This window comes from Anolis carolinensis, chromosome 2 (genome assembly GCF_035594765.1).
Source record: "Anolis carolinensis isolate JA03-04 chromosome 2, rAnoCar3.1.pri, whole genome shotgun sequence".
Taxonomy (NCBI): Eukaryota; Metazoa; Chordata; class Lepidosauria; order Squamata; family Dactyloidae; genus Anolis; species Anolis carolinensis.
Genome location: NC_085842.1, coordinates 28,862,584 through 28,884,973, shown reverse-complemented (window position 1 = coordinate 28,884,973; position 22,390 = coordinate 28,862,584). Strand labels below are relative to the sequence as shown.

The 22,390-nt window shown below is 38.9% G+C and overlaps 1 protein-coding gene across 1 annotated transcript; it reads left to right on the top strand.

The window, feature by feature from the left end:
- The first annotated feature begins 127 nt into the window (after positions 1-127).
- Positions 128-20,829, top strand: LOC100562109 (killer cell lectin-like receptor subfamily B member 1B allele A). The gene is made up of 7 exons (XM_062973699.1): positions 128-1,285; positions 7,432-7,543; positions 10,881-10,970; positions 12,324-12,440; positions 16,402-16,562; positions 20,208-20,323; positions 20,589-20,829. The coding sequence occupies exons 1-7, from the start codon at positions 1,178-1,180 to the stop codon at positions 20,710-20,712; spliced, it is 828 nt and encodes a 275-aa protein (XP_062829769.1). The 5' UTR covers positions 128-1,177; the 3' UTR covers positions 20,713-20,829.
- Positions 20,830-22,390: the final 1,561 nt, after the last annotated feature.

Below are 22,390 nucleotides of genomic sequence, written 5' to 3'. Positions count from 1 at the left end.
TGAAATGCCCTTTTCTCAGTTCTTTAAAGGAGTTGCTAGATGAAAAACATTTGATCATCACAGGAGTTTTGCATCTCATTTCCATCTCATTCTTTTTCCATGTTTGAAAGAAGATACTTAGATCAGAAGGGGCACAAATGTGGCTTGCATACCAAGATCCTTTGTGAGTTGTCTAGGGGCATGGAGTCATTCCATTATTTCACCAAACTGTTTCAGGTCCAGAAGAGGTTGGTGTTAAATTAGGAAAGCAGCCCAAAGGACTGAAAACGGTCCCTGGTCATGGGCATTAGCCTAATAAAAATCAGCCTCATATACCCTAGGGAAGCGCTTCTTAAACTGTGTGTCCCAACCCAAATGGGGTCCCCTTAGCTCAGTGTTGGGGTCACAAAAATTGGCAGCAGTAAATATTTTCTGAATGCCATCTATTGTATGTTTTATATGTTTACACAAACCTGTTTTGCAGTGTTTATAGTGGACTCTGCAGAAGATGATTCAGCTGTGCTTCATAAAAAAGGAAAATCAACCTGCTTAGCACGGCTTGCAAATGGATGATTTGTCAACAATACATGTTTGATTTGTATACCTATTTTATATACTTATATACCTGAGGCAATGTAAAAATTTCTCTGGCTAAGAGTGGAAAAATTTAAGAAGTCCCGCCTTAGAGGATAAAAGAGAATTGGGGGTTCAAATACTTTTTTAAAACCAGGTTGGTGACAAAAACAATGCCTCAGTTTACTGGTTTGGGGGAAAAAATTCACAGGCATTAATATTCTGCAAACTCTTGCAAGCTAATTAATTCAAAGTGATTTTGAATAGGAAAAGAAGTCGATAACTAGCTGATTTTAAAGCAAAAACGAATCCTTATTAAGAAGACAGAAAAAAGCAACTGTAGAAACCCAACCGAATAGTCTTCGATATAAGGGTATTTCCAAAGGAAAAAGACATATTGAAAATGCTATTCCTGAAGCCTCTGAAGGCATATCTTGAATGCTGTTTCATTTGGAGAATTGCCGGATCAGCTCCATGGTTGCTACATGACACATGGACCTGTTCTGGTAGTGACACAACTTTGATCCATAGTTACTTGAAGATGCTGGATAAACAAGAGCTTTCCCTTTTGGGAAGCAGCACAGTTGATTAGATATCATTCTGCTTTCCCCAGGATAATGGGAAAATGTATCATTGTATGTCACCCGAATGTCATCACTCCAGACTCCAAACAGTGTACAACAACCATTTTCATGCCCAGTGGGCACAAGAAACACCAAATCAACAATGTAAGGTAGGTAATTGTGTGTGGGGGGGGCGGTGGCGGTCAGAAACAGCATCTTGTCAGGTATCCTTTATACCTGCGTTGGTTAAAGTGTAGTCCTAGCATCCCATTGATGTTTTTGTGGTTCTCAGTGCCTCCAGAATCCCCTGATCAACCCCTTTTTGACCTTAAAATGGATACTATTTGAAGCCTCTAGACCAGTGGTTCTCATCCTATGGGCCCCCAAGTTTTTTGGCCTACAACTCCTAGAAATCCCAGTCAATTTACCAGCTGTTAGGATTTTTGGGAGTTGAAGGCCAAAACATCTGGGGACCCAAAAGTATTTTGCTCTAGACCAAAATACATTACCTTTTGAAAGATCCAATGTTTTGAGAAACTGAAGTGGACATCTGGCCTCTTTGTTTTATAATAGCCAATAAGCCCCTGCTCCTCCACACCACCTGCTGGAGGAGGAATTAATTATAACTTTTAATAATAACTTAATTTTTATATCCCACCCCATCTCCCCAAAGGGACTCGGGGCGGCTTACATAGGGACCAAGCTCAGTATTACAGCAATAAAATACAGCAATATAACATACATTCCATTACACTGAATTAAAACATAAAAACATATAAAATCATAAAGCATAGACTCAATAATAACCAATAGCCGGGTCCAATGGGCATGTTCAAAAATTGGAGGCAAGGCAATCAATTATAAATGTGCAATATATTGCAAGGTCACTAATAAGATGGACCAGTAATAAAAGTGCAGTGGCTGGGTATAGGTGGAGGTAAAAGGACTCTATCAAATTGTGCCGGATTAGTCAAAGGCACATTGAATTAGCAGCAGTTATGAATTATTTCATTCCAGCACTGGGCTGAGGCCCCTACTCTTGATATTTTTACATTTTTACCACTTTGAGAAGTTTTTTTATGGTGTGAAAGAGACTCTAAATACTTTGTAAGTATTGATGACCTGCAAAATAAATTCAAATGTACTTTATAATCTCATACAGCATATCACCAAGATGTGCATCTGATTTATACAAAACACAGAAACATCTGCAGAGTTTTGTATGGCAGGTCCTCCACATTTGTTGAGGTTAGGAGCACATAAAACCACATTTTTTAAAAAAATCACATTTTTATGTAATGGAACACCTCTAGCAATTTCTGATGAATGTTGACCATTGAACCATAATGGAGGAGCTACAAATGCATAAGAGAAGTGTTTCTGCCTAGAAATCTCTAGGTCTTTCTATATAACTGTATGGGAGAAGTTGATCATAGAAATTACATTGCCGGGACCTAGACATTCCTAAGGAGAACATATTAATCAAATCTCCCAAAGTTAAAGTTGCAAATGTCAATAACTGACTATATGTATTATTTTTGTCCTCATTTCCTGGCAACATTTATCTCAATAATTTTGAAATCTGCACCTCTTCAAAGAGGAAGGCAAGTTGAAGCTCCTTGCTCAAAAGATGCATATTGTTAGCCTCCAGTTCACAGTGATGCAACCATGCAACCATGAAGCAATACTTCATTTTTTCTTCTTCTGCAGAAATCCACACTTCTGTCACATACTTGTCACTTCTTTAGATTTTGTTCCTATCGTTCTAGTAACAGTCTACAGCTATAAATATAACCATCTCCTTCATGCTATGTATGCAACCACATCCTTTTCTAACAGGAAGACCATTGTGCAGAAGAGGTCATTTCTAGAGCAGCCGAGGAGTCAGCCATTCTGTCAGAATTCTCTTATGAATGTTAGCATTACAGTCTACAGATGGCCAACAAATTTGTGTGACTCATTTGCTCCATTTCAGTCTAAGACCCACATGTGAATGCTTTATGGTCAAGATGTTTACCACAATTCTTTCCACTTCAGATTTGATTCTGTGAAGAAATGTGCTTCTTGTTTTTAAGGTTAGAAACATATTAGCAAAATGCTGTCTCCCCCCCCCCCCCAAAATATATAAAAAAATAAATCCACCACAATTATGTTAAAATGTCCATATCTATTCTTTTTGGGAAAAGAACTCAATACACAAAATATCTTTATCTTTATCCTACCCTAGGCATGCCACAGATATATAAACACCACTTGCCTAGTGTCCAACAGACCTCACAACCTCTGAGGATGTCTGCCATAGATGTGGCGAAGCGTCAGGAGAGAATGCTTCTGGAACATGGCTGGAAAACTCACAGCAACCCAATATCTTTATCTGTTACCGTGTTTCCCTGAAAATAAGACAGTGTCTTACATTAATTTTTGCTCCCAAAGATGTGCTAGGTCTTATTTTCAGGTGATGTCTTATTTTTCCATGAAGAATTCACATTAATTGTTGAACAAAAAAAATTGAACGTTTATTATATACTATACAGTAGTTGTCATTACAAACTAGCATAACCAAACAAGCTGTGAATCCTATCAAGAATTTCTTGTTACTACCATTATTTCCATGTATAACAATCTATGGTACGTACTTTTACCGATCCTGCAGGCTCTGGTGTTCTGTTCGGCAGGCATGCTTCCAAACAAAAACTTTGCTAGGTCTTACTTTCAGGGGAGGCCTTATATTTAGCAATTCAGCAAAACCTCTACTAGGTCTTATTTTCTGGGGATGTCTTATTTTCGGGGAAACAGGGCAGTAGTGTCTGCCCTATATGGTCATGGAGTCATTTAAACAGTTCAATAATTTCCCCTGCTTTTCTACAGCCAACTATCAATTTCAGTCAGCATGTCTGCTTAAAGAATATTTGTTTTATGTATTCAACTTATATTCCACAGTTTTTTCCAATATTTATTTATTTATTTATTTATTATTTAAACTTATATGCCGCCACTCCCCTAGGGCTCGAGGCGGCTTACAAGAAAGGCTAAAATCTTACAATTTAAAAACATCTTTAAAATATCTTTAAAAAATCTTATGGACACAAAGTGACTGATTTATATATTCTCAGATATTACAAGATCTGAGGACAGGGTACAATCAATGCAATCAATTTTGGGGGGGAAATGAACAAATCTAAAATTTTATGAGGAGGAAATAAGCATGTAAAAGCATATTGAACTATTTAATTCTTAAAACCAAATTCAAACAGTTTTAAAGCATGCAGCTGCACATACCTTTGGGATCTAAGAATTTGGCCTGCACAGCTGCAAGCTTTAAAACTCCTCTAGAAGTTTATAAAAGGGATGACTGTGGTGGCTCATGTCAACTATGGGTTATTCCACCTCTGACCCAGTCTTGCTGTCCACGTTGTGGCCAAATGCCTGGACTGCTCTGTAATATAAGGTGAATTTTGTCTCTTAGTGAATTTTGTCCCTTAATGTGGGACTAGGCCAATTTAATCTAGTTAACACCACAATAAGAACCAGAGATCCTGGATGAAGACAGCTAGGAGCATATTTTCTATTAGCATGGAGCCCTTTCTTCTCTGGAGTTCCTTCCTCAAAAGACTAGGCAATTTACCTTTTTGCTGTCTTTTCACTATTAATTCACTATATTCCAGCAGGTTTTCATATATTTTGTCTTCTTTTTCACTAGGTTGTTGTGTGTTCCTGGGCAGTATGGCCATGTTCCAGAAGTATTCTCTCCTGACATTTCACCCACATCTATGGCAGGCATCCTCAGAGGTTGTGAGGTTGTGAGGTACCCTATGATCCCGGCCATGAAAGCCTTCGACAATACATTGAACTTCTTTTGCACTCACAACCTCTGAGGATGCCTGCCATAGATGTGGGCGAAACGTCAGGAGAGAATACTTCTGGAACATGGCCATACAGCCCGGAATACATACAACAACCCTTCTTTTGCACTGTTTTTAATCTATAGTTTCATAAGTTTTAAATGGTTTTAACTCTATACGTAGCGTACTATTTTAATCCTACATTTATGCTCATTTGGTGCATGGTTTTTAAAAATCTTTTTATTCTGTGAGCTCTTTTCGTTTTGACTTTTTGCAAAATGGTAGAGTGTGAACAAAATGACTGGCTGACATATCTTTCCCCTAAGATATAATTCAACTTAATTAGTGTTAATGTACTTAGCTCAGTCTCCATAACTCTTTATAGATTCTAAACATTAGGGTGAACATCCTGATTGTATGAAATGTTTGGAATAGGATACCTCAGAAGGTGATGGACTGGACAGTCCATTCTCGAGGTTGAGGGACTATGTCTCAGGTGCCTTAGTTATATAGTTTGATACAGGAGGCAGATAGATGAGATGCCCCCTCCAGTGCTAAAATTCTGTGTGAACAATATTTTCAGTGGAAAAATACAAATATAGCTATTTATGCAACAACAAAAAAAGATTCTCTAAGTAAAGATATATGAAGAAAAGTTCAATTTCCCTCTCCGCTCACCCAAATCCAATACAGACATTGGCTCTCTATCTAGTGAAAGCTCATGTAAGTTCCATGTACAACCACTTCCTCTTCTTCCCTCTTAGCTTTCTAAGGGTACTTCTACTGGTGAAAGATGACAAGTATAGGAGGCAGACAAATTCCAAGGTAAATACTCATTTACAGTGAGAACATGATTATAAAGCGTTCTCAAGGATGAGTTAGTTAAGAAATGTCTCACAAATCTAAATTTAGCTCAAGTTCATGTTTTCATGATATTTACTGTGATCATAACAACACGTTTTATATACCAGAGGAGGCGCAGTGTGTTAAAGCGCTGAGCTGCCGAGCTTGCAGACCGAAAGGTGCCAGGTTCAAATCCCGGGAGCAGAATGAGCGCCCGTTGTTAGCCCCAACTCCTTCCAACCTAGCAGTTCGAAAACATGCAAATGTGAGTAGATCAATAGGTACCGCTCCGACGGGAAGGTAACGGCAGTCATGCCGGCCACATGGCCTTGGAGGTGTCTGCGGACAATGTCGGCTCTTCGACTTAGAAATGGAGATGAGCACCAACCCCCAGAGTCGGTCACGACTGCACTTAACGTCAGGGGAAAACCTTTACCTTTACCTATACTGTATATAGGTCACACACACACACACACACACACACACACACACACACACACATATATATATATATATATATATATATATATATATATATATACTAGCTGTGCCCGGCCACGCATTGCTGTGGCGAAGTATGGTGGTATGGGAAATAAAGTATTGAGGAATTGTATATTGTATATTGATAATCTTATATTATCTGCTTAGAACTGGATTATATGAGGCCCCTTCTTCACAGCTGTATAAAATGCACACTGAAGTGGATTATATGGCAGTGTGGAGTCAAGATAATCCAGTGCAAAGCAGATAATATAAGATTATAAATGGGTTATATAGTTGAGTGGAAGGGCCTTGAGTCTACACTGCCATATAATCCAGTGCAAATTAGATAATCTGTGGAAGAAGCCTAAGTGAGGCCTAAATCTGCCTGTCCCCTAACTGAACCCTGGCTGTTCCTTGGCTGAGTTGGTTGCTAGGAGACCAAGTGGGCAGAGATTAGCCCTCTAAACTGGCAGCAATTGGATAAAAACAATTATTGCTCTCCCTCTAATTAGGACTTTATTTTTCTTTTCTTTTTGTTGTATCAACCTAGAGGCATGGATGATGGGTTGTGTTGTCAAATTTCGAGGTTGGGGGGCCTATAGTTTTGTTGTTTTGTGGGTCGCCGTGATGCCATCACTCATTTATATATATAGATACACACACACATACCAGGAGAGGCTCATAATCTGAGCAGGTTGGATGTCTCAGTTTCAGGTTCAAGAAGGAGCTACCAATTTGGATTATAGGCTCTATAATGTGCAGCAAGCACAGGGCAGAAGCTATTCTGGTGGTATCATTCTATTGCTTAGATATAAGTCCCATTTAAACTCAGGAAAGAAAATTGCAACCTAAATGATTCTGTTGTATAACAACTCCCACTCTTAGGAATGCACCAAAAATTGTTTGATATATATAAATGTCAGCCTGCCTTATCTCCAAGATACCAGACAGACACAGTAAGCTAACATTCCTAAAAAAGAGCAGTGTGACTTTAAAAAAAACCAATTGGACCCCCACCCCCACACCTCCACACAGTTAGTGGATTTCCGCAGCTAGGTGCAATTAGCATTTCCTGACTTAGTTGGGTTGGTCATCTCCCTATAATACAAATCCTTCACAATTGCAAACTTCCTTTTGTCACTAAACAGCTATCCTGTTTGTGTACAGTTTCCATCATGGCTGGAGAAATTGTTTATGCTGATCTCAACATCCCTCCTGAAACTCCCTCCTCAAGGACATTCCACCCCTCTCAGCAGTCCTGTAAGTGTGCATTCATGTTGCTAGTTTGTTTTTGGTTGCCTTTTTGCACAGTTGAAAATTGTATGAATGGTCTAGAATCTCAAGAGTCTAGACTGAGTACTATAATTCTAACATATGTTTGAGGTCAGTAAATGTTGGTGATCCGAAATGGAATGACATCTGAGCTGTATTTTCTCAGAGCTGATTTCTTCCTTTTGTGGAATACAGGGAAATATGAGTTTGGGTTAGGGATAACAGTGTTTTCTATGAATCCTGAGATTTGGAACCGTTTCGAACCAGTGTCGAAATTTTGCAGTTAATTTGCAACATTTTTCTATAAACCCCTGCATTTTGCAGTTCCTTAAAAGTGAGAAGATGGACATTTCAACAGGTTGCAAGTAAACAGCCAAGGAACAGCATTGTCCAATTCACTCTAAAAATAAACTTTTGCAACATTTCACAACAAAAAAGAAATCTGTTTCAGAACACTCTAACCTGAATAGTGGTCTCTGAAATCAGTGGTCTTAGTAAATCACACAAGTCTAACATTTCTGATTTGCTTCAACACTTATTATGAAATCAAATTCAACATTTCACAACAGCTGAAAATCTGAGTATTGTGTATCCCAAATCAGTGTTTTAATAAACCTCCAAAATATAACAATTTCTAATTCACTCTAAATTTGTGTTGAAGTTTTACAATTGTTTCCCAACATATTATAAAACACCAAGGAAAGAGGGAGGTGGGTGGGGAGAATCTGTTATTCGCTTATTACATTTGTATTTTTGTTATTAACTTCTTTCCCTTTTTTAAAGATATGAGAACATTGAAATATTCTTACCTGGGAAATATCCCCCAGGAACTCAACAAGATTATGTTCCAAGTAAAAAAGCCAGATTTCACTATATGGTTTTACCTTCATCTCTCTATTTCTGTAAGTCTGTAAATAAGTACAGTAGAGTCTCACTTATCCAACATAAACGGGCCGGCAGAACATTGGATAAGCGAATATGTTTGATAATAAGGAGAGATTAAGAAAAAGCCTATTAAACATCAAAATAGGTTATGATTTTACAAATTAAGCACCAAAACATCATGTTATACAACAAATTTGACGGAAAAAGTAGTTCATTACACATTAATGCTATGTAGTAATTACTGTATTTATGAATTTAGAACCAAAATATCACAATGCATTGAAAACATTGAATACAAAAATGTGTTGGATAATCCAGAATGTTGGATAAGTGGGACTCTACTGTAGGTCTTTTTCCAAATTATGGAGGCATAGCTAACCTATTTTAGTGAGAGAATAGGTTTTCAAAATTAATTATTACTTGATACAGCCTATACACTGCAATTGCAGAACTCCTTAGACTACATGGGACATGTTATCAATGTGACAACCATACGTATATTTGCTTACAAACTTGAATGGAGAAAAAATGTCGATAGGAGGGTGCTTTGAATGCAATTTTCCTGCTTCTTGACAGAATGGGGTTGGACTGGATGGCTCTATGATTCTAAAATTAGGGGCAAGGGCACGCTCTCTGCAGTGCTTACTGTGGCCCTGCCTTTACAAACTACCAGACTTGATGAAGTCAAGAGCAGAAAAACTTCTCATTCCTTCTAAAAATGTATTGCTGACAGTCAGAGATGGAAACTTAACAAATTCAAAAATGTTATGAATTGAAAAACTGAAACTACTGCCACTTATATGGAATGTCTGCAGCCCAGTATTATATGCCAATCTTCATGGGAAATGGGTAAACCATAGAGACTAGGTCACCTATTAAACCAACTGTTGATGCTACTTTTCTCATATCTTTTATTCCATTTGTAATATAATAACAAGACCATCCACATGTCCTATTTTTGAAGTCAGATATCTTTTCATGGAAGAAAAGATGCAAAGTAATTAGCAAATTAGTGGAAGAAATCACACAATTTGGAGAAACCGTCGTGACAAGTGTGTTGAGAGGAAAAATCAACATTGTTGCATACAATCTGTTCCTGTGTATGGGAATTGCTACACTAGTCACGAAACCTTGGAGATTGATAAAGAATCCAGGCTGAAGAATGCAAAAATTGACAATGGTTTAGAGCAGCGGGGGTCCCCAGATGTTTTTGGCCTACAACTCCCAGAAATCCCAGCCAGTTTACCAGCTGTTAGGATTTCTGGGAGTTGAAGGCCAAAAACATCTCGGGACCCCAGATTGAGAACCACTGCTTTAGAGCAAATGGAATAATATTTGGTTGTTTGCTACAGAGCTCAAGTGTCTGTATCACAGTTTTGAGGTGTTGCACAGACCAGGGTGTTTTTTTTTGTTTTTGTTTTTGTTTTGTTTTTTGTTACAAAACAAATTCAAAACTTTGGCACAAGTTTGGTGGAGACTCTGAATGTTGGGACATAGAGTAAATAAAGATGGATGTGTTGCATTTGGAAATGTAGGTCGGATAGTTAAGTCAGTGATATGAACTGACATGAATATGAAAAGGATCTTTAATTTTATTGTGTCTCATACCCAACTTCACCCTTTGGAAAAATTATATTGGTATGAGACTTTAAATGCACCCCATATGTACATGCATTGCCATTATTAAACAACACTGATGGAGTACTCTTAAATTCATAGAAAGGGTCTCCTAGTCCCAATATAATGTTAAAGAAAACAAAGAAAACTACAGTAGATACATTTTGTCATGTGTCTTTAAATAAAGCTATCATAGCCCACCACATTATATTGTCATATAATCCAGTTCAAGTTAAAAGTAGATAATCTGGATTTTATATGGCAGTGTAGATGTGGCTTCAGATTAAGGGCACAGGACCCCTGTGAGAGTAAAAAACTGCAAATAAAGAAATTGCTATTTTTAATCTCTGCTGGAAGCTGATCATAAGTTCACACATCCATGAATAATTAAATCTGTAAAAGTCAGGCCTGAAACTGTGAAGGTGGCCTGTACATTACTATCTTTAAAAAAATTAGGATGGATATACTTTTGAATAAATAACTAGGAAAAAATAAACATAGCAACAAGAGCTATGTGGCCTCACAATTAATTCATCATTGGGATTGGAAAAGTAAAATTAACATTAAATGCTACTGCTGATACCAATTTGTAAGTTTCCTGAGAAGTGAATTGTGGATTTTGTTGACTATTTGGTGTATTGGTAAATGCACAGAAAAATATCTGATATAGGTTATACTACATCAGGGGGAAAGAAAATGAAAATAAATCTGGCCTTTCCTCCAACAATCGGTTGTCTGATGTTTGTCAGGTGTGTGGTAACAAATATAAATGCTTGTTTTTAAGGATGTTTCAGCATTAACAATTTGCTGTCATCCTTCACAGATGCTTCTCAATCACCCCGCTGGCAAAAGATCACTCTATGCATTGCATGCATTGGAAACGTTATCCTGTTGGCGGCTCTGGTAGCCTTAGGTGAGTTTTAGGCTACATTTCATGACTGCTTGTGGTTTTAATGGCTCCTTTGGAAAATAAATGGTAGTTTTCAAAGAAAAAGAACCAACTTCTCCCCCTTCCCATTCCTTTTACCCTCCTTCCCTCCATTCCTTTTTGTAGTATTATTATCTTGCTTCATTTTGTTGTTAATGTGTGCTTTCAAATTTCTGATATATGAAGATCATAAGGAAGCTTTTTTGGGGGGGGGGGAGAGTAAGATTGTTCAGAGAGAGTTTGCCTTTGCCTTACTTTAAGAATGAGAGAATATGATTTATTCAAGGGTATCCAGAAAGTTTCTAAGTAGGTTTTCAAACTTCGATCTCCAGCGTTCTAGTCCAATGCTCAAATACTACTACAAGGGGTTGTCTGACCCTATTAAAAATGGCTGCCACAATCTTTCTGCAGAAAAGCTTATGCAGGAAGCCTTATTACAAATGGCCACTAATGTTCTGCTCCACCCCAAATGTCCAAAATGTTGGGAATTAACTCCACTTCAGCCAAAAAAGAGGAGGAGGAAAAGGAGAGAGGGCTGGCTTTCTCTTGCTAGGTTTGACCAAGAGAGAGTTAATGGGGTAGGAGCCCAACCCACTTTTTTTATTAATACTGCCTTTTGCTGGATTCCTACTCCTACATTGAACAACACACACACACATTTTGGAGGAGATTTTTGTCCATTTTGACTTATACAGAAGAATATGTGGTGAATTGGGTTTTTTTTGGGGGGGGGGGTGTGTCAACAGCGACTTGAGAATCTGCAAGTCACTTCTGGTGTGAGAGAATTGGCCATCTGCAAGGATATTGCCCAAGGAACACCCGGATGTTTGATGTTTTCCATCCTTGTGGGAGGCTTCTCTCATGTCCCCATATGGACCTGGAGCTGACGGAGGGAGCACATTTGTGCTCTCCTCAGGTTGGATTCAAACCAGCAACCTTCATGTCAGCAACTCAACCTTCAGGTCAGCATTCCTGCCCAAATATTTGACTAATCATACTATCTCTGATACTATCCTTCTGAGACAGATTCCTAGCCTATTCTAAAACTTTGCCCATTCCAAATACAAAGCTGATTAAGCATTTATAAAACAGTGCTGATTGTCCCTTATATTTATGCTCAGATCTGGTATACATTTTTCTCATGAAAATTTCACTGTTTATGTGACCCAATGTATTTTAAAGCCAGTTCCTAAAGAAAAGTATTTTGGTTTGTTTCTAAACTATGATCCTATCTCTTTTTAGATGTCATACACTGCCTCTGCTGAGAGGTAATAATTGCAAAGTGAGAAAAATAGTTTTAAAATAAAATAGAGAAATAAAGCTGTCAATTTTGCACAGTTTTGCAGAGACAGGCTGAGAAAGATGGAGGCATGACAAAATACAACACCTCCCTGGCCAACTTTACATCTCACCTAAGAAGCAAGCTCTGCAATACAATCCAGGAAAACTCCCCAGGTATAGCATTTTCTCTATACTGTAGCTTTGCAATTTGTAGTAAAGATTTTGTTAAAAGGGGGAGGGGGGCTTTAAAAGAGCAGCTATGATTTCCCAGAAAGTTGAGACAATGAGAGCATGGGCTAAAGCACTGCTTCTTAAACTGTGGGTCCCGACCCCAAATGGGGTATCCTATCCTTAGCTCAATGTTGGGTTCATGAATCATTTATGTAGCAGTCCACCTAGTGGCTATTTTAGACATTTACACGAATCTGTTCACAACAACATGCAGTGTTTACAGTGAACTCTCCAGAAAATGCTTCAGCTATACATCATAAAAAGGCCAGTTTAGCAAGCTCTGCAAATGCTGGTTTATTATCAATAAATGTTTGATTTTGCATCTATTTCATATACCTACTAGCTAAACCCAGCCACGCTTCACTGTGGCTTAGTATGATATGTAATGAATCTGAAAGTAAATAAAAGTATTGCAGTGAACATAGATTCAGAGAGAAAACATATCATTCAATTCAATAACCAGCATTGTGTTGCTGGGCCTATGTGGAATGCATAGAAAGGAAGAGAAAAGAGGTGTTTCTTTCTTCTTCTTTTTTTTTTTTAAAACGTTTTTATTGTAATGCTCATGGATTGACTACATTTTTGGTTTGTCTTTTTTCTGCATAAACATTAAGCTTAGATGGTTTACCAACTCTGGAGGATGTGACGTATAATTGCCCATGAGAGAAGTATTGGTTTTCTAATTTCAAACCACACAACTTGCAAAGATAGTCCCTGCGCTTTATTGATAGTCATTGCGAACGCGAGGCTGCGAGGCATATTGGTAATGGAAGTCGTTGAACTCTAATGCCATGTTGGTCGGAATGAGTGGGATTCCCAGGGCAATCGCCCCCAACTCCTACATGTATGTAGTGATGGCCATGTTAGGTCTGTTGTTGGCTGTGTTTAGTGCACTCTGAATAAGGGTGAACTACAACCTCCATAATCAACTCCAACATACCACAGCAGTATGTTTAGTTGGTCATGGAGGCTCTCTGTGCCAAGTTTGGTCCTGGCCCTTTGTCGGTGGGGGGTCACAATTTCTCTGGATGCAGGTGAACTATAACTCCCATAAATCAAGGCCAATATCCACCAAACTTTTCCAATATTTTCTGTTGATCATGGGGAGTCTGTGTGCCTTGTTTTGTCCATGTCTGTCATTTGTGTGGGTTTCTGCAGTCTGTTGAATTTGGAGCTGAATCGGATGAAGATATTGCAAATCCTATCATTCATGGTCCATCCTCCTGCTGTCAGCATCATGACGTGAAGGGAGTAATGGAGTGTCTGTGTGCCAAATATAGTCCCTGTCTATCATTAGTTGAGGTCGCAATGGTCTGATTTGGGTGAAGGTACCGCATCATCCATGGTTTGTCCTCCCCTAACCGCACCAGGACGTAAAGTGAGGCATGAAAGGTATGTGTGTTGTACGGGTGGGGGATGGATTAGTGTATGTTTTCATATTTTGGTTGTTGTTTTGTATAGCTTTCTTTCATTAGTACAAAATAAATCACACACACATACACACTGTTGTGATGGAGTCTTTGAGTAATGATACTACTAGGTGCACTAGAAGAGGAAGAAAGACTACTCATGAGCAAGACTCCAATGAGGAGCAACAAAGGAAGCGGATCTGGAAAATACTTATGGAGCCTACTGATGATGACACATTTGAGGGCTTTGAGGGGGGTGATTGGGTTGAGAATCAGGAGGATGGGATGACAAGTTCAGAGGATGAGGTAATGGACTGGACTAAGGTGCGGGAGATCCAGGACATCTGTAGAGAACCCACAAGTAGCGACATGTTTGAGGGTTGGCACAGTGGGGATCCAGCTGGGTATTGGGAAATTATGGGTTTGGATAAAAGATGGACTGGGTGGAGGGATCGGCAAGGGGCTTCAGCTGAAAGGAGGTCTGGTGGGGCGCTGTCTGATTCTAGCTCTGAGGAGGAATTGAGGCAACAGGCTGCAGCTGCTAGTAGGGTGATGGCTGATTCTAGTTCTGAGGATGATTTGTGAATAAAAGTGGGTTTGGGAAATGGGTCACCTTGGCAGTCGGCAAGGTGTTGATGGTGTCCTTGGGAGCTGTTTGGAAAGATGTGTTTGGGAAGACTGCTGTGGACCTGCCGTGCTGCATTCTACGCCTTGGCTCTGCGTATGACCTAGACTGGATTCTCGTGTTTGCTGCCTTCTCCTGCTTTGACCTGGATTGGATTCAACGACAATGATACTGTGTTTGACCAGATGTATCCCCCCCCCCTTCGTCTCTTCCTGCCTGCTGGCGTCCTGCTGGTAATTGGAGTGCCTTCTTCTTAACAAAGCTTGTTTGATTATACTCCAGTTTAATCCAGGTTATTTTCCAGGGTCTGGGGTTTTGTGTTGTTTGCTGGGAATTCTGTGTTTCACACTGAAGATTAAGTGTTCTGGGTCTTTTGAGTTTGTTTTTGGGCTCCTTTTGGTTGTGAACTAATAAACTGTATTTTTACTAACATCTGGTCTGGCCCTTTAAGGAGTCTGTGTTGCAACACACACACACTGTAAAAAGCTGGGCTGACTTGTGCTGGAAAGGGGACCCAGTGAGAGGGCAGCAAGAAGAGGCAAGGGCAAGATGTGATTCCACCCCATTTCTCCTCCCTTGTCCAAACCAACAATGTGTGGGAGCAATTTTGAGTGCTTGAAATGGAGTAAAATAAGGGATTAATTTCATAAAGCTCACTGGAGAATTTCTGCTGGCTCCAAAACTAAAATGGAGAAGTCATACAGGAAAATTGTATGATATATTATTATAATTGCCAGAGTGTTGTATGTACAGTAATGGAAGGATGTGGTTATCTGGCACAGGAAGATTGGTTCATGAAATTGCATGATTTTGCTGAGATGTATAAACTGAGCATTTTGATTAGGAACAATCTTTTTAAAAAAGATTGTGAAATGATCATTGTTTTTTCAGAGATTATGGAGTTATCAGTAGAAGAATTTGAAGAATTATAGGATATTTAAATTAAAATATTTTAGCACCTACCATGATTAGCTGGGAAGACGGGTGTAATTCACTTTCCCATTGTGTATGTCTTTGGCTCCATCTACACTGCCATATAAAATCCAGATTAACTACTTTGAACTGGATTATATTACAGTGTAGACTCATATAATGTGGATTATCTGCTTTGATAATCTGGATTATATGGCAGTGTAGAAGGGACCTTAATGAAGCATATTAATGAAACGGTGTAGCTTGTTTTCTTTTGTAGTATCTCCTTGCATGTTGTTTGATATGCTTTCTTTTTATAGGCATGAATGATTTAATATATATTTTAATTCTATCATAGAATAATAAGTGTTGGAAGGCACCACACGGGCCATCTATGTTTATATTTCTGTGTTTTCAATCTATGTTTTATGTGCTTTTATGTTTTTTAATTGTATTTTAAATCTATATAGTTCCCTGTCTCAAGTTATAGGGAGAGGTGGGCTAGAAATAAAATGTAGTAGTAGTAGTAGTAGTAGTAGTAGTAGTGAAGTAAAGGCAAAGATTTCCGCTGACATTACGTCTAGTTATTGTCCAACTCTGGGAGTTGGTGGTCGTCTCAATTTCTAAGTCAAAGAGCCGGCGTTGTCCAAAGACACCTCCAAAGTCATGTGGCCAGCATGGTTGCATGGAGCACCGTTACCTTCCTGCCAGAGCGGTACCTATTGATCTACTCACATTTGCATGTTTTCGAACTGCTAGGTTGGCAGGAGCTGGGCTAACAGCGGGAGTTCACCCTGCTTCCCGGATTTTAACCACCGATCTTTCGGTCAGCAAGTTCAGCAGCTCTTTGGTTTAACCCACTGCGCCATCAGGGTGCCCATGTAGTAGTAGTAGTAGTAGTAGTAATATTTCTATACAATGCTAATCAAAACAGTAACAACCTTTCTTCCTTCCCCAGCGAATTCCTCCTGTCAAGTGTGCCCTGCTTATTGGCATCTTCACATGAGCAAGTGCTATTGGTGGCCCTCAAACAATTTTATTAAAAACTGGAATGACAGCAGAGATGACTGTGCAGCAAGGGATGCCAGACTCTTGATCATCCAAGACAAGGACATGTTGGTAAAGGGAACAATGACACATCTCTTGAAGTGTATTTGTATATATACTATATGTTCTTTGAATTTAGTCCCATCACATCAACAAAGTTTAATTCCAAGCAACTCTCAATTTTGAATTATGAACCAGAAGGATGTGGGATTAGAAAGCCCAGCAAGCTCCCTTTCTATTTTGAAACAAGGAGTGGTTTGTCACTGGGAGCTTTATCCAATGATGGCTAAACTGTATGGGTAATGCATCAAATTTTAACATATTAAGAATAGTTGAAAAGTAATTCTATTCATTTCTCATAAGAACTTTCCAGAATTTGGTCATTGCTTCATACATGCAAAGGAAAGAACTTGAGTGTTTTAAATAATAAATAAATAAATGCAGAAGTTACATTGACAAGTTTACATCCAGGCTCAAAACTTTTAAGTGTTGCAGTCTTTAAAATCTGTGTTTGAATCTGTATATACAATCTGTATCTCATAGAATCATAGAATAGTAGAGTTGGAAGAGACCTCATGGGCCATTCAGTCCAACCCCCTGCCAAGAAGCAGGAAATCGCATTCAAAGCACCCCTGACAGATGGTCATCCAGCCTCTGTTTAAAAGCCTCCAAAGAAGGAGCCTCCACCACAGTCCGGGGGAGAAAGTTCCACTGCCGAACAGCCCTCACAGTGAGGAAGTTCTTCCTGATGTTCAGGTGGAATCTCCTTTCCTGTAGTTTTAAGCCATTGTTCCGCATCCTAATCTGCAGGGCAGCAGAAAACAAGCTTGCTCCCTCCTCCCTATGACTTCCCCTCACATGTTTGTACATGGCTATCATGTCTCCTCTCAGCCTTCTCTTCTGCAAGCTAAACATGCCCAGTTCTTTAAGCCTCTCATAGGCCTTGTTCTCCAGACCTTTGATCATTTTGGTTGCCCTCCTCTGGACACATTCCAGCTTGTCAACATCTCCCTTCAACTGTGGTGCCCAAAATTGGACGCAGTATTCCAGGTGTGGTCTGACCAAGGCAGAATAGAGGGGGAGCATGACTTCCCTGGATCTAGACGCTATTCCCCTATTGATGCAGGCCAAAATCCCGTTGGCTTTCTTAGCAGCCACATCACATTGCTGGCTCATGTTTAACTTGTTGTCCACAAGGACTCCAAGATCTTTTTCATATGTACTGCTGTCTAGCCAGGCGTCCCCCATTCTGTATCTTTGCATTCCATTTTTTCTGCCGAAGTGAAGTATCTTGCATTTGTCCCTGTTGAACTCCATTTTGTTAGTTTTGGCCCATCTCTCTAGTCTGTTAAGATCGTTTTGAATTCTGCTCCTGTCTTCTGGAGTGTTAGCTATCCCTCCCAGTTTGGTGTCGTCTGCAAACTTGATGATCGTGCCTTCTAACCCTTCGTCTAAGTCGTTAATAAAGATGTTGAACAGAACCGGGCCCAGGACGGAGCCCTGCGGCACTGCACTCGTGACTATCTAGTCATCATTCAATACTTTTTGTCAAATATATGATTCACAAATTAATAAAATGTAGGTAAAAGTATAACTGTGACTCTATAATATTTAATAGAAGAAGACTAACAAGGGGTAACAACTATTAGATAGAGAAGAGGCCCTTCCACACAGCCCTATAACCCAGAATATCAAGGCAGAAAATCCCACAATATCTGCTTTGAACTGGGTTATCTGAGTCCACACTGCCATATATTCCATTTCAAAGCAGAAAATGTGGGATTTTATTCAGCTGTGTGGAAGGGGTCTGAGGCTCCTTCTACACTGCCATATAAATTCCAGATTATCTGCTTTGAACTAGATTATATGGCAGTATAGAAGGGGCCGGAGAAGTCTGTAGATAATTTATTTGTCTACTTTTTGTTTTTGTGTGTATATGTATTTTTTGTTTGCTTTCTCTGTTTTTGGTATCCTTAACAGTTACTTAATTGTAGACCTGTAGTATTAGGTGATCAGTCATGGTCAATTGGATTGTCTTCCAAGGGTAGAGTCTTGGTGGAGGGCAGGACCATAGCTTGGGGGGGGGGGGGGTATTTTATTTATTTATTTATTTCCATCATTTCTATCCTGCCCTTCTCACCCGAAGGGACTCAGGGCGGCTCACAATCTGGCAAAATTCAATGCCAATATACAATACAAAAAGATAAAACATAAGCAATTAAAACAATTAGATAATTTAACAAAATACAATAAATAGATTTAAAACCATACATTATAAAATACTTGAGTCATTCGGGTAGGGGTTCAACCTCCCCTCTAAAATGTTTCAGTTTTTTTAAAAAACTGGTTTACTCATGAATTTTAACTGATTAACCAAATCCCCATGAATGTCCACTGAAGTTTATCTGTTTTGAGTGTTCACTGAAGTTTATCGATGGAGCCTGATTTCTAATTTTTTTGTGCTATGGAACTACTCTTCATGATTCGCTAAAAAAAATTCAACACCCCCCCCATCCCGAATTTTTTTTTCTGGCTATGGCCCTGGTGGTGGCTCTGTAAATGACTATGAAGATCTATTTTGGATCCGCATGGTCTATCACAACAAAGACATAGATTTCTAGATGGAAGGTGGTTACGACAAGGGTTTTCTTGATGCGCCTTCTCTTGGCACATTTCTTCCTTTTGCTCTTTCTTCGTGTCGCCTCAAAATCCATAGTACTGTTGGTAACAGCTCACCTCCAATTACAAATCTGGAGAGTCAGGGCTTCCCAGTTCTCTGTTTATGTCACATTTTAAAAAGTTAGCTTTAAGCCTTTTTTAATTTTTTTATTTTTTTGCTGACCACCGACATTCCATTTTCCATTCTTGAGCTGAGAGTAGAATAGCTTTACATGACCTGTACGAAGACTTATTGAGGATTCTGGATTAATGGATTCTAATCTTGGACATGCTTAAAATTTTATATAATGTGATTTTATTTTTAATGGTATCTGTTTTATATGAATTGTTGTTTTGTAGATTGTTTTATATGAATTGTTGTTTTTACATTGTTTTTAGGCATTGAATTTTTGCCTATTTATTGTAAGCCGCTTTGAGTCCCCTCGGGGAGAAAGGCAGGGTAAAAGTGATGTAAATAAATAGCTGATTTGTGAGACAGTGATTGGGCATTTGGACAACGTGGCCAGTCCAGCAAAGTTGATTGCAGAGGATCATCGCTTCATTGCTTGCTAGTAGTCTTTGCTTCTTTCAGAACACTTATGTTTGTCTACCTGTCTTCCTAAGAGATAGTATGTAGTTGTATAGGGTTTTTTTTAACTCCATACACCTAAAATCGTTTACTTGTATGTTTTATTTTTGTTTTGTTTTTTTTTCTTTGAATATAAATTACTTAAAAACAAACGTCTATGGAAAAATGTTCTGTATAATATCTAAATATTGTAATTAAAGGTGGTAAGGCTAGTTCCAAGCAGTTTTTTATTTAATATTCAGAAAGATAATTTGTTATCTTATTTGTTTTTATTGCTGATAATTAGGGGAAAAAATGGGGCATTCCCCCCACCCACCCCTCAGAAAACAATGTTTTGAGAAAGATGACTGAATAGCTTCCTGGGGAATCACTCATATTCATAATCTTCAAGCTTTCTTAAAGTTGGCAAAAAAAACTAGAGAATATTAGTTCCGTAAGTACTCCAAATGCTTGCTGTCTTTATAATACAGGATTTCATAACAAAATTCACTGAGGATAAACATTTCCCATACTGGATTGGACTGTCTTTATCACAGCCAGAGAACAAATGGATGTGGACTACAGGCTCCCAAATGGACAGGAATATGTGAGTTTATTTTTTCATAGTACCTTTGCCTCTCAAAATGGGCATGAAACATGGATATTTTATTGCTGAGACAATCTGAATGTACAAAGGTCAATGTCAGAGAAGGGGGGGGTTAGCAGAGCAATTTCCCAGAGACAGGGAAGCACTGAGATTTCCACATGGCATTTCAGGCAGAGTTGGCAGATTGATTTTTTTTATTAAAACTGGGAAAAGTTACTACTGTCTTGAAACCCATGTTGTGAATATATGCTCTTTTCTTCCATAGAACCCAAGAACCAAACCATGATGAAGGACAATATTGTGGAGCAATAAGGAATAGCAAAATCATATCTGACATCTGCAGTGTTGAATTCAGATGGATTTGTCAGAAGGACACAGTTTTGATATGATGTTGTAATTTAATTCATAGCATAATTATGTTGTTAATAATAATTTCGTTCTTTGATGGAAACGCAACACACAAATAAAAACACACATAGAATGCATATGTGTTTCTATAATAATCACTTACTGAGACATGTTCAATTCATTATGCCAAGACTCAGGATACTAGATGGAAAAGTTCAGGATACTAGACTGAAAAGTTTTCCTTCACTTTCTGTTGGCTGCTAACAGTCCAGATATGGGTGTCAAACTATTAGAAGGTACTTTCTCCTTCATACTCTAAATGTGGGGATGGAAGACCACTACTAGAAATTGGTCTTAGACTAAGGACCTCGTTGCATGTGTCTGCTATTCCACTATGGTGCACACATACTGGACTGAGCACTTTTAATATTGTATTTCTTTTCCATTGTGAAATTGCACTGATTTGACCATTTGTGGTCCCATGATTGTACTTCCACACTTACCAGTAATTCTGCATTCCTGCACTACCACTCTTCCGTAATTTATTAATTTTTATTTCAGAGCAATTTCACAATTCCAGCTTTGCAAGAAAAAAGGCAAATGCAAAAATAAAATGCCAAATAAATGAAAAGGTGCACTTTGGTAATAGTGAGGGAAGGGGGAAGAAGAGAATCCCACCCCCAGGTGCCGTTGCTGCAGCAGCCATGAAGCTCCAAAGAGCGCTTGGCTATCCTTAAGTGTCTTTGCTGATATTTGCAAGGGCACCCATGTAATATGGGAAGGGGAGAGGAAAAAGAGGAGGTGTTCCTCTTCCTCTCTATGAGTTACGCTGGCACTCTTGCAAATGTCAGCAATGGTACCCAAGGAGGGCCTGGAGCTGTGTGGCGGCTGTTACAACAACAACAACAATAATAACTTTATTCTTATATCCTACCCCACCTCCCTGAAGGGACCTGGGGTGGCTTACAAGCCCAGCATAAACAAGGGATTCAAAGTTACATAATTTTAAAAAAAACATATAACAAATAAACAATGTAATTAAAACAATTAAAACTAGAAAAGTGAAAACATCATAAAACTACATCAATCAACATCATCGACCATTAATCAGAAAAAGTGGGCATGTTCAGATTCGAGTGGGCAGGGCAAGGCTTGTGCAAACACAAAACAATAGGTCTGGGGCTGGAAGTAAAGTTCTGGAAAAACCAAAGCAATAAATTAGGGCTGGGCAAACCTGATCGGGAGCTAAACCGTTATTCAAAGGCACATTGGAACATCCAAGTTTTCAAGTCTTTACTGAAAATGGACAAAGTAGGGGCTAATCTCATGGCAGCAAGACCACCAAAGTAGATGCTATCCCTGTCCCAGTGATGTGAAGCACAAGGAAGTGGTGTGGCTGTGTCAACGATGGGTTCTGTTCTGATACAGAATCAGCCCAACTGTTTATATAACCACAAAGTGTGCAGCTGCTCCTTGCTTGCTTTTTTTTTCTTATCTTCCAATGCCAAGTAGGAGAAGTCTGGCATATTATGGCTATGAAGCAATTTCTTAATTCTACTGATGATATCAAAAAGGTCCTTTGTTAAGTACCGGCTCGGAAAACAGAATTATAGGCAGAACAGAAAAGGGTCTGCAGCACTTACGTGATACAGAAACATGGACTAAACAGGCATGTGAACCCAGCAACCTGCAAGAGAGGATGCCTGCTGAAGAAGAAGG

Coding starts and splice junctions, on each gene's coding strand:
- LOC100562109 (XM_062973699.1), top strand. CDS start 1,178: ATGTATCATTGTATGTCACCCGAATGTCATCACTCCAGACTCCAAACA. Junction 10,971..12,323: donor GGCGGCTCTGGTAGCCTTAG/GTGAGTTTTAGG, acceptor AATTTTGCACAG/TTTTGCAGAGACAGGCTGAG. Junction 20,324..20,588: donor TCCCAAATGGACAGGAATAT/GTGAGTTTATTT, acceptor TTTCTTCCATAG/AACCCAAGAACCAAACCATG.